This window comes from Hemitrygon akajei, chromosome 3, assembly GCF_048418815.1.
Source record: "Hemitrygon akajei chromosome 3, sHemAka1.3, whole genome shotgun sequence".
Taxonomy (NCBI): domain Eukaryota; kingdom Metazoa; phylum Chordata; class Chondrichthyes; order Myliobatiformes; family Dasyatidae; genus Hemitrygon; species Hemitrygon akajei.
Genome location: NC_133126.1, coordinates 121,852,834 through 121,866,129, shown reverse-complemented (window position 1 = coordinate 121,866,129; position 13,296 = coordinate 121,852,834). Strand labels below are relative to the sequence as shown.

The 13,296-nt window shown below is 37.9% G+C and overlaps 1 protein-coding gene across 3 annotated transcripts in view; it reads left to right on the top strand.

Annotated features, from left to right (window-relative positions):
* The window catches only part of LOC140725351 (allantoinase, mitochondrial), an 86,940-nt gene that overhangs the window by 32,752 nt on the left and 40,892 nt on the right, over positions 1-13,296 (top strand). For 2 of the 3 annotated variants that reach the window (XM_073040699.1, XM_073040700.1), the window contains exons 9-10: positions 2,534-2,706; positions 2,791-2,823. In XM_073040699.1, coding sequence (XP_072896800.1) covers positions 2,534-2,706; positions 2,791-2,823 — 206 coding nt within the window. Of the gene's footprint in view, positions 1-2,533; positions 2,707-2,790; positions 2,824-5,027; positions 7,863-13,296 lie in introns of those variants that run through there. The other variant, XM_073040701.1, reaches the window with a different exon arrangement.

Here is a 13,296-nt window from a genome sequence, read left to right as displayed (position 1 = left end):
AATTTCCAAAACCTGTCAACAATTTACAAAAAATTAAAAACCAAAATTGTGAGGTTGAAAAGTATCCATCCCTTTTGTAATTACTACGTTAACTTTCCTCAGGTGCAATATACTATTACCTTACCAACTCCCCCAGTTTGCTGATATAGAAAATTGGAGGAATTCATAAGAACAAATATCCCTTCTCTGAAAGATCCAACAGTATGGTAGATTTTCAACAGACCAAACCAAAATGAAGATAAAGAGCATTCAAGGCAAGTCAAGGAAATGATATTAGAGAAACACAAATCTGGGGGAGGGAACAAGACCATCTCAAGGGCACTGAATATGCCTTGAAGCTCTGTGCAGTGTATCGTGAAAAGGTGGAAAAGTATGCTGCTTTGTTCAGGCCGACCCTCTAAACTTAGTCACTGGAGAAGGAAGGCACTGGCAAAAGAGGCCACAGTGACAGCATCAGTCACCCTGAGTGAGCTGCAGAAGTCAGCGGCTGCAACAGGAGGTGAAGTTCGTGGCTCCACAATCTCTAAAGACTTGCACAAAAAGATGTCGTTGAAGAGTGACAAGAAAGAAACCCTGGCTTTAAAAAATGCATATCCTTGCCTGTGAAGATTTGCAAGTCATCATTTAAAAGATACTGTAAAGATATGGAAAAAGGTCTTGTGGTTGGATGAGACTAAAGTGAAATTTTTTGGCCTCAACACGAGGTTGCAGGTGTGGTATGATCTGTACAGTATGGTGGAGATAGCACTGTGCTGTGGAGATGCTTTTCAAAGCTCTAAATAAATTGATTATCAAAGTACAGATTGTTACCATATACAGCCCTGAGATTAGTTTTGTTGTGGGCGTACTCAGTAAATCTATAGAATAATAAATATAACAGAATCAACTTGGGCATTCAACCAGAGTGCACAAGGCAACAAACTGTGCAAATACAGAAAGAAATTAATAATAATCATAAATAAATAAGCAATAAATATCAAGAACATGGGATGAAGAGTCCTTGAAAGTGAGTCCATAGGCTGTGGGAACATTTCAATAAAGGGGAAGTGAATTTGAGTGACGTTATCCGCTTTGGTTCAGGAGCTTGATGGTTGAGGGGTAGTAACAGTTCCTGAACGTAGTGGTGCGAATGCTGAGACTCCTGTACCTTCTTCCTGATGCAGCAAGAAGACAGCATGTCCTGGGTGATGGCGGTCCCAATGATGGATGCTGATTTCCTGTGACAGTGTTCCATGTAGATGTGCTCAATGGTTGGGGGGTCTTTACCCATGATGGACTGGGCTGTATCTACTACTTTTCATAGGATTTTCCATTCAATGGCATTGGTGTTTCCATACTAGGCTGTGATGCAGCCAATCAATATACTCTCTGCCACACATCTGTGGAAGTTTGTTGACGTTTTAGTTGTCATGCTAAATCTCTGCAAACTCCAAAGGAAGCACAGGTGTTTTCTTTGTAATTGCATTTGGGTGCTGGGCCCAAATCAGATGCTTGGGAATAACAACAGCGAAGAATTTAAAATTCCTGATGCTCTCCACCTCTGATCCTTCAATGAGGACTGACTCATGGACCTCTGGTTTCCTTCTCCTGAAGTCAATAATCAGCTCCTTGGTCTTTCTGACATCAAGTGTTGTTATGTTGATTTTTAATCTCCCTTCTATGCTGATTGATCTATCACCACCTTTGTTCTGGCCTACGGCCGCAAACCTGAATATGGCACTTGACTGTGCTTAGCCACACCGACGTAAGTGTAAGGCGAGTAGAGCAGGGACTACGCATGATGGTGTTGAAAGGTGAGCTGCAGTCGATAAAGAGCATCCTTATGCTCCTTATCCATCTTCACTGTTCAGGTGTTCCAGAGTTGACTGAAGAGCCAATGCAATGGCAACTGTTGTGGACCTGCTGCTCCAGTGGTCAAATTTGATGTCCTGGAGTGGCCCAGTCAGCCTTAACCCAATCGAACATCTCTTGTAAGACCTTGAGATTGCTCTGCACTGCTGTTCCCTGACTAACCTGGCACAGCTTGAGCAATTTTGCAAGGAGCAATGGGCAAATCTTCCTCCTATCACATTTTGCAGAGTCAATAGAGACTTGTCCAAAAAGGTTACAGGCTGTAATATTTGCAAGAGGTGGTTCAACTAAGTACAGAGGAAAGGGGGATGAATACTTTTTAACTGCTGATATTTCAATTTTGGCATTTTTAGTTTTTCATGCTTTTCGTAGTTTTTTGGACTTTACTGGGAATAAAAGGGGCATGTGACTGATTCACAAATAAAAATTCTCAGTTAATTTGATCAAAAATTCCTGGCTGTAATACTCATTTATCTGAACAAGGGGTTGGGGGCTGAATACTTTTACAAGGCACTATTTTCTCACATCATTGCCCAAGTCAAAGGGACCTTTAGCAAAAGCACATCACGAAACATGCTGACTTCTGGATTCTAACATTTCTCACCAGTTAAATAATTGAAAGCTGTCCAGGATTCCTCAGATTCACTCATTTTTTCTATCCAACATCATTCTCTGTTAAAAGGCCTTCCCCTGTTCTGGACTTCTGCACGGCAGCGTGGCTTCACCATACAGGACACAGTGAACCTGATGTGTAAAAATACAGCCAGGTTATGTGGCATGGAGAGCAGGAAGGGCTCTCTTGTCACCGGTAAGGATGCTGACATGGTAATATGGGATCCTGACAGGGAGTTTGAGGTAAGTTACAAACCATTATCAGCTTTACCACAGGATTTCCCGTATCTAAGTGCAAGCTCAGTAAACTGCTGTTGTTGCTTGCAGGTGACAGAAACCTTAATTCATCATAAAAATAAAGTAAGTATTTTAACTAATCAGTTTGGCCTCCAGCTTCAACTGGAGTACATAACAGAATTAATCTATATCGTAACTGTGGCCTGGGTAGTGTTTCTGCCTGACATATGATGGGTGATTGATAAGTTCGTGGCCCAAGGTAGAAGAAGTCAATTTTAGAAAACCTGGCGCATTTATTTTTCCTACATTTACACACTTAATCCAGCAGTTGTGGAGCATACGGATCCTTCTTTGTAGAAGTCGGCATCTTGAACCTTCAGAAGTGGTCGACAGCAGGGGTGGTTGATAAGTTCATGGCCTAGGGTAGAAGGAGATGAGTTATACAGCTCTCGTTACATGCACATGCAGTTCAACTCTTTGAGTGATTATGCAGAAAGTTTGAAGTTAATAACTCATCTCCTCCACCTTAGGCCACGAACTTATGGAGGTCCAAGACGCCGACTTCTACAAAGGAATCATTATGCTCCACAACTGCTGAACTAAGTGTGTAAATGTAGGGAAAAAAATGTGCTAGGTTTTCTAAAATTGACTCCTTCTACCTTAGGCCATGAACTTATCAATCACCCCTCATAATGAGTTGTTCCTAATTATCAAGTCAATCTGAGTATTGGCAGAACTAACTACAAGACAGACAGATCAAAACAATGACTGGAAAGGCTTATATAGCTGTGAACACATGGGATTGATGTCACAGCACCTAAATAGTACCAAAAAATCAAGATGCAGTAAAACTCCTATAACAAAACTCAGGAAATTGGAGGTACCAGATTGGATCATTTCCTGAGCTTCAGGAATACTCCTACTAATGTAACTTTTTAAAGAAAATGTCACATTATCATATAATGTTTCTGGGGAGCCAACTGACTTAACAAGGAGCAGGGGAAGTGGGGCTTCAGAGAGTTTAAAAGTAATAAGGCAATGTGGTTAAGTGAGTTTAGATGCAGAGTGGGAATGAGGCTTCAATGAGATTAAAGTGTGTGTGGAAATGGGGTTCCCGTGAGCTCCCGTGAGCCGTGAGCCATTTGTACTTTCGAACAACAGGACGGTATATTTTGATTATTCTATTTTGAAACCCATTTCACAGCCATGACCCAACTGTACGGCCAAGCAGACACAAGGATTGAGCGACCTGCTCTCACTTCTATGTTACATGTTATTGCTTCCGCAAGGATACATTTCTAAGAATTGAATAGAAAGATATACACGCAGGCTAACCACACAAAGCAAGGAACACAGTGTTATATCTTCCCCTTCAGAAGCTGTTCCCAATTAGACAGGTTTTTCACCTTGGAGACTCCCACCCATGGATATGTAAATAGTTTAATATAAATGAACAAACATGGTGAACCATATCCCAACTCCCATCCTACCCCAAATAACTGATCCTACCTTTTCTCTACTACATCAACAAAACACACCAAGGGACTTTACTTATAAAGTAAAACCTTCTCCTTTCACCCATTGTTTCTGTATTTGGGAGGGGAGAGTGGGTGGAAGGTGGTTTAAATGAAATTGATAAAGACTGAGGTAGGCTATATAGTTCACTCTGCTGCACTGTACACTAATATCCATGTCAAGACCACTTTAAATCTGTTAAGAATGCAAAAACCTATCAATCATTTTTTCTGATATCCTTGACAACTTAATATCTGTGTAACACCCTGGGAAAGGTTTTGCTGCTAACGTCATTGTCTCTCTGTAGCTCTTTGTGCAATACACCATTTGAAGAGTTCCTTAAGATTCCTAATCTCTTAAATGAAGTTCTTCATCTCATTCCTAAACTTTCTTTTCCTCTCTGCACATCCATGCCACTTCTTTAGCATTTGTCTGTTTTTTATGAGGCGGAGTTGCTAGCTTGATGGTCAACCCAGCATGGATGGAAAGCGTGCAAGAGGCCATCTGCATTCAAAACCAGGATCACTCACTCCAAATCTGGTATGGATGCCACTACACCACCAGCCGGCCTCACTCCTCATCCTTGAGGATACAACTCCCACTTCCAGCTTCTGCAGGTCAAAGAACCCTCCTCTCAGCGCTATGCACACCACACAACATTATACATTCCTTACAGTTATCTTAGTCTGGTCACTTCAAGTTTGAAATAGAAAGAAATTCAAGTTGGCTGCATTATAATTCCTTCCCATCAGATACTTCTCAAATACAATGACTTTGATAATTAAAAATATGGAATTATATTTCTCCTCCAGCTGACTCCATATCTTGGACGCCAACTGAAAGGAGAGGTTTTTGCTACCATTGTCCGTGGAAAGATAGTATATCTGCAAGGAAAATTTTCCAACAAACCCCTTGGAAAATGCATCTTGTCCAATAATATTCAATGAACTAGATTAATATTCATTTTACAACCAACCCCAATTAATGAGGATCAACCTATTCCATTTCTCCGTCCCCTTTTTCCAAGCAAACATCTTGGAGGAAGATCCTGAAGAAAAGTCTTGGCCCGAAACGTCAACTGTTTGTTCATTTCCATAGATGCTGAGGTGCTGTGTGTGTTGATTTTTATCTTAGAATATTTGTTGTTGGTTGTAATGGACAACAGTTTAAGATCTTTTCAGGATCTCCAAAAAAGATCATCACCTCTACAAAAAATGCGCATTATAAAGGAACATTTCAAAAATGTGGCATGTGAAATCCTACTGGCCCTACTGCCTGTCTCATTTCATTTCATTTTTCAATCCTTTTATTGATTTTCGAATAAAGAATATACAAATCAGAGGAGGAGTTTAGCAAACAGATAATATAAAAGACAAATAAACAAAAACAGATAGTATATATTGTCAAGATCAGATAGGTAAAATGTTACGCTGTTATAATTACAATATAGTCAAAAAAACTCCAACTCCTCATAGCAATCATAAAAAAAAGATTGGAAACTTTATTTGATAAAGGGAAGAAAAACCCCACTAACTAAACTAAAACAAAAAAAAAGGAGAAAAGAAAAGAAAGAAAAAGAAAGATTGGGCAGTCCAGTTGAGGATAAAATTAGAAAAAAAGAGAAATAGAAAAAGAAACATCCTTCCAGTAACCTGGAGTATCCTGAACCTTCACAGATAAGGATTTTCCCAAAAGAGAATAAAGAAAAATAAATAAAATCATGTGAAAATATTGAATAAAGGGTCGCCAGACTTGTTCAAAATTAAAGGATGTATCAAATGTCTGGCTTCTAATTTTCTCCAAGCTTAAACATGACATAATAGAGGAGAGCCAATAGAAAACCGTAGGTGGATTAGAATCTTTCCAGTATAACAAGATAGCTGTCCTAGCCAGTAAAGTTGAAAAAGCTCTCACATGTTCAGCGGAAGCAGACACTTTGCTTGCTTCATCTGGAATAATCCCAAAAAGTGCTGTAAGTGAATTGGGTTGAACATCCACATCTATAACTTTAGATAATATTCCAAACACATCCCTCCAAAAATGGTTTAAACTTACACATGACCAGAACATATGAGTTAGAGTAGCCACTTCTGTGTTACATCTGTCACAAATAGAGCTTATATTAGGAAAAATATGCACCAATTTATCTTTGGACATATAGGCCCTGTGTACTATCTTAAACTGAATTAAGGTATGGCATGCACAGATAGATGAATTATTGACTAGATAATAAATTTTACTCCATTGATTATCTGAAAGTGAATGTTGAAGTTCTACTTCCCAGATTCGTTGAACCCTATCATTAGGCGACATGCGAGCATTCATTAACTGTTTATAAATGATAGCTATTAATCGTTTTTGAAAAGGTTTAAGCTGAGAAATAGCATAAGCCAAATTTAAAGAGCAGGTCAAGGGGTAATTTGGTAAAAAATCATGTAAAAAATTCCTAACCTGTAAGTATCTGAAAAAATGTGTGTTAGAGATATCATATTTATCCATTAACTGCAAAAAGGACATTAAACAGTCCTGCAAAAGCAGATCTAAAAAAGTTTTTATTCCCTTAATTTTCCATGTTAAAAAAGCCTTATCCAAAGTTAATGGTTTAAAAAAGAAATTAGAATAAATATTACTAGAAAGTAGAAAATCATTTAATTCAAAATATCTACGAAACTCAAGCCAAATTTTTAAAGTATGTTTAACAATAGGGTTGAGAGCTTGTCTACCTATTCTGGAGAGCGAAAACGGAAGGGGAGCTCCTAATAAAGAAGCTAATGAAAACCCCAGTACTGAATTTTCCTCCAGCTGTAACCATGAAGGGCGATCTTGGTCATCTATATCATAAATCCAAAAAGTAATATAACGAATATTAATTGCCCAACAATAAAATCTAAAGTTTGGTAAGGCCAGTCCTCCATCTTTTTTTGGTTTTTGCAATAAAAGTTTATTCACTCTAGAGCTTTTATTATTCCAAACATAAGACAAAATCGGAGAGGTTTTTACCTTGATTGGGCAGTTCTTTTGATGGATTTCTCTTTCGTAAATGCGTCTCTCCTTTTGGTTGTACCTGCGCCTTTTGGTTTAATCTGTACTTGAGTAACATTTCTTTTATATAATGTTAAATTCAATTTTAAACATGGATGTTAATAAAATTAATATAATATCTTGGAATTGGAATGGTGTCAATCACCCCATTAAGTGTAAAAAGATTTTTCAGAAATTAAAACACTTAATGCAGATATTATTTTTGCACAAGAAAATCATATATGAAAACAGGATGAGGACAGGTTTTTATGTTTTTGGAAAGGACCTCAGTTCCACTTGCTGTCTAATTGTAAAATTAGAGGTGTTTCTATATTTCTTAGCCCCAAAATCCCTTTTGTACACTTTAATACTACTACTGATTCAATTGGAAGATATTTAATTGTTACTGGTTTATTATGTGAGCAAAAGGTAGCTCTGGTGTGTGTATATGCACCTAATGTAGATAATTCTGAATCTTTTAAGAAACTTTTTTCTGAGTTATCGAATCTCAACAAATATAAGTTGATCATGGGTGGTGACTTTAATTGTTGTTTAAATCCGGCGATTGACAGGTCATCAACCAATCCGTCGCTCCCTAATAAACCGGCAGCTTGTATTAACTCATTTTATTAGAATATGGCCTCGTCAATATTTGGAGATATAAACACCCCAATGATAAAGATTTCTCATTTTTCTCACATGTTCATCATAAGTATTCTCGAATTGATTACTTTTTTTTAGATACACGTCTGTTAAACTCCATTGTTGAATGTGCATATGATATCATTGCACTCTCAGATCACGCGCCTTTACAGTTAACCCTTAAGCTTTAGGAAAGATTTTTGAAAATGTCACAGTGGAGACTGAATCCCATATTGTTACAGTATCCAGCTTTTGTTAATTTGATCAAGGAGCAAATTTCTATATTTTTTGAATTTAATACAACTGAAAGAATGTCAAATCTGGTTATATGGGACACCTTGAAATCTTTTCTTAGGGGACAGATAATCTCATATTCAGCAGCCTTGAGAAAGAAAACTAAAGCGGAATTGTCAGTGCTTAATAATAAAATTAAACAGATAGATAAAGCCTATTCAGTTAAGCCTACTGAAGACCTATATAAAGAAAGGGTCGAACTTCAATCACAGTATGATTTGCTTCTGACTTTTCCCACTGAACAGCAAATTTTTAAATCTAAAAGTTTATTTTATATACATGGGGGAAAATCTGCTAAGCTTGTAGTGGGTCATTTAAAGGCTGGGATGGTCAGAAGACAGATTTTAAAAATTTGTCGACCAGATAGAACAGAAACTTTAGATCCTTATGAAATTAATAAGATATTTATGGACTTCTATTCTAATCTTTATAAATCTGAATTCTCTGATAGCACTATTATTATGAATAGATTTTTGCAAAGGTTAAACATACCTCAAATTTCGATTCAAGATGTTGATATGTTAGATGCACCTATTAAACAAGAGGAGATAGCCAAGGCTATATCCTCTATGCAATTAGGTAAAGCTCCGGGACCTGATGGTTATACGGTAGAATTTTACAAGACTTTTCATGAAATGCTTATACCACATCTTCATCAAATGTTTACTGATTCTATATCCTCTGGGAACCTTCCTAAAAAATTTTATGAGGCACTAATTGCATTGATTCCAAAAAAAGGAAAAGACCCACTGGAATGTGTATCCTCTAGACCTATTTCTTTATTGAATGTAGATTTTAAAATCCTCTCTAAGATTTTAGCTAATAGGCTTGAGAATATCTTGCCTAATGTTATCTCAAACAATCAAACAGGATTTATCAAAAATAGGCACTCACATTTTAATATTTGAAGATTATTAAATATCATTTATTCCCCCTCAGCCAAAGAATCTGAATGTATTGTATCTTTGGATGCAGAGAAAGCCTTTGATAGGGTGGAGTGGCCTTATCTATTTCAGGTTTTGAAGAGGTTCAATTTTGGTCCAGGATTTATTTCCTGGATTAAATTGATTTATCAGGCCCTGGTAGCTGCAGTTATAACTAATAATCAAAAGTCTCCTTATTTTAAATTATATAGTGAAACACGTCAGGGTTGTCCTCTCAGTCCTTTATTATTTAATTTGGCTTTAGAACCACTTGCTATTGCTCTTAGGGATTCTAATTCTGTGCAGGGTATTAAGAGAGGGGATAAATTACATAAGGTTTCATTAAACATGGATGATTTATTAGTTTACATTTCAAATCCTAGGAAATCTATTCCTTTTATGTTATCTATATTTACAGAATTTGGTATTTTTTCCTGGATATAAACTTAATTTACATAAAAGTGAATTTTTCCTATTAATTATTCTGATTATCATGATCAAATATCTTTTAATACTGCCAAAAACCATTTCACTTACCTTAGTATCAAAATTACTAAATATTTTAAGGACCTATATAGGTATAATTTCTCCCCTTTAGTTGAATATGCTCAACAATATATAGCACTTTCTAAATGGTCACCTATGTCAATGTCATTGATAGGTCGAATAAATGCTATAAAAATGGTTATTTTACCGAAATTTTTATATATATTTCAGGCCTGTTTTGTTCCAAAAATATTTTTTGATAAAATAGATTCTCTGCCTGTCTCACAACTATCATATCTTATGCACCATAATATGTACATGATTAATCCACATAATCCAAATTTTAATTCTCCTTACATACTTGAACATACCACTGAGATTCACTTTAGTTCGGATTAATACACATAATAAACTTCTTTCCAGCCAATTAATCTTAAATTTGCTTGAAAAATTTTAGTGAATTAGCACTTAATCTAGAAGACAGGGGTCCACAACTTGTAGGGGATCAAGTGTTGATAGTTATATTGTGAAACAAAATCATAATTTGGTAATTGTTTGCTTTCTGGCAACAACCCACACTGAACGTGAGCCAGGTGAAATAGTCCTTGCCAGTCTTGATAAACGAACTATACCAAGTTGCAACAATTTCTACGACATGCTAGTCAAGTTCAAGTGCAAAGTTGAGTACAGCCTAAAACTAGATGCAGAGTTACAAGGAGCACAGTTAAGTGTGCTGGTGGAAATCAACCAGTCACCCATTTACACTCAGTGGCCACTTTATTAGGTAGACTTCTTCAGCTTCCCTCTTGTTTTTTTAGAGAGAACAATGATGGGAATTAAGTATTTCAGATGTGTAAATGATAAAGGTAGGGGAAGAAAGTTACCTTGATAATAAAGGAAAAGGTGAAGAATGCAAAGGGAATGGACAGTAGTTTAGAGAATCAAGACATACAGTCAGTGGCCTCTTTATAAAGCACACCTTGACACTTGCTCATTAATTCAAATACCTACCCAGCTAAGCATTTGGCAGCAAATCAGTGTGTTAAAGCAAGCAGATATAGTCACAAGGATCAGTTCTTGTTTAGACCAAGCATCAGAATGGGGAAGAAATGTGATTGTTTGATTGTTGTTGCCAGACGGTGTGTTTGAATATCTCAGAAACTATTAACCTCATGGGATTTTCATGCACAATAGTCCCTTGAGTTTATATATCAGAGAAGAATGGCCATATTGGTTCAAGCTGATAGGAAGCTGACGGTAACTCAATTAACCATGTGTTACACTGGTGTGCAGATTGCACAACAAGTTGAACCTTGAAATGAGTAGGCTACAGCAGCAGAAAACAACATGTTGGCCATGAAGAAATTAAAATATGTTGCACAGAATGGGCGAACCCAAACACAGGACACTGGCACGGAGATAGAGTTAGGATGCAGACGAGGGCATGAGCGTGGCTGGAGCTGCACGGCCAACAGGAGGGTGAACAGGGGGCAGGCAAAACTGAACTTGAAACGGGGCATTGCTGGAGCCGAACAGCAAACAGGAAACAGGCAGCAGGCAACACTAATCTTGGCATGGAGCGTTGCTGGAGTTAACCAGCAAACAGGAAAAGCAAGCGGCTGTTAATGGACAGGACCGTGACAAAATATGGAAGAAAACACCCAACTAGAATAAGTCAAGGACAATGGAAGCAGACAAACTAACTGTCTTTGTTCTTTCCATGTAGTTGAGGGAATGGAGGCTGCTATTTTGTGAAGCTGCTCTGTAATCTCCACTTTGTGAGCAGTCTAGTGAACTGGTTTTGCTCAGGAAAAGCGGTATCAAACTGTTTTAAAGTGTATACAGTGATGCTCCTGGTAATCTGTTGAACTAGAGATCACTTCCAAATAGGAAGTTATTTGCGAGGTGTTCTTTTGTAACATGCCAGTTTATAAATAGGAGTGGCTGCATCTGACCAGAGTAACCCAAGCCCAGTGACTGGCTGGTCTGATCTGATTCTGAACAAAGAGGCATTAATACAAGTTGTTACTTGTGAGAAGGACAATAAAATGATGCTGGCCTGGATCAGAGCCAGTGAAATACTGACACACATTAGCCAGATAGGCCTGAGCCAACGAGATTGAAACCCAACATTTGAACTGATAAGGAAAGAGTATAAAAATGAGGGGCTTTGAATGCAAAACAGCAAGAACTCTGGATACTATCTATCATAAAGATGCCCGATCCAGGGGCTGGGAGAAGAAGGATCAATTACTTGACCAATGAGAGATCCCCTATTTCAGGGTCATAAATTGGAGAAGTGATCTGAATGAGTGTTGGTACAGAGGGAACAGTAGAATTCATAGTTTAAGTTGTTGGCCTGGGTTCAACGTGGACATTTGTGCAGAGACAATAAAGTGCAAACTTTGATTTATTAAGATCTGCATCATGAATTGCCCAACTTAAGTCAGTTGATGATAGGTCAACAGAATTTGCTGGCCCTGCGTGGGCTTGAAAAGAATAGAGGTCTGGAACCCCGTAACAAGTTGAACCAGCCACTAGGTTAGGGTATTAAAATAGGGAAAGAAAAGGCCAAAGAGAAACCAGAAGGTTCAGTGGACTGGAGAGATTATGTTCATAAATATATATAATGAAAACAACCTGACTGAGAAGTGGCGAGGAAAGGTTGTATGTGGAGGGTCCGGGACACTTAGGGATGCATTTGTCACTATGTTTGGATATGGCCCAAGTGTTGAATGAGAGACACTGAAGCAGGTCGATCGTTCACAGACTTTAATGCGAACAGAGTTAGAGGGAAAAAGAAAAAAAAATGCAAAGCCAAACAGGGCCGTTAACTAAAACTCTCTAATGGAAAATGAAGCCTGCACAGCGGCTGAAAGGAATAACTACCGTAGATTCCGGACTACAGAGCGCACCTGATTAAAAGCCGCTGGCTCTAATTTTAGAAATAAAATCAATTTTTTACTTGTAAAGGCCGCACCGGATTTTAGGCCGCACCAGATTTTCGGCCGCAGGTGTCCCACGTTGTAATATGAGATATTTACACAGAAAGATATTACACGTGAGGATTTTTTAACTTTTAATTAAATCCATATGGTAACATAAACAAATACATATTGCAAATGCTTTTTTTCGAACCGTGCCTGTAACGCAGCTACTTTTAAATATACGTTGCGTATACTTCTTTACTGAACAACATTCCAATATCTCCTAACGACTGGTAAAAAATATATATACTGCAGCCTACCAGGAAAAGTTATTGATCGCCTTTAACTTAAAAGCAGCGTTTTCGCTCCGCCGCTCCCCCCCGCCGTCCCGTTTTATCGCAAACAGCATTTAAAAGCAGCGTTTCGCTCGGCTAATGTGCTCGCCCCCTCGCCCCCTCGCAAACTGGCATTTTTCCCACAAGACGCGGCGAAACCGGGTGTGACGTCATAGCATCCCGCGATGTAGTACAGAAAACAAATATAGTTAAAACTCTTCTAACTTTAACTAGAAAATGAATTACTAAGCGAAAATATTATAAACTAAGTAACTGCCATAAAGGCAGCACAATGCTTTTCTTCGAGTGTTTTCCATGTTGATGAGGGTGAGTACAAATGACTGATTTACAATAATTTAATTGTGAAAGTGCGCTTGATTTATCGTACAATTTCATTGGACCTCTGTGCACTACTCATCAATTTTATTGGTCTACTGTTACGAGGCAAAATGT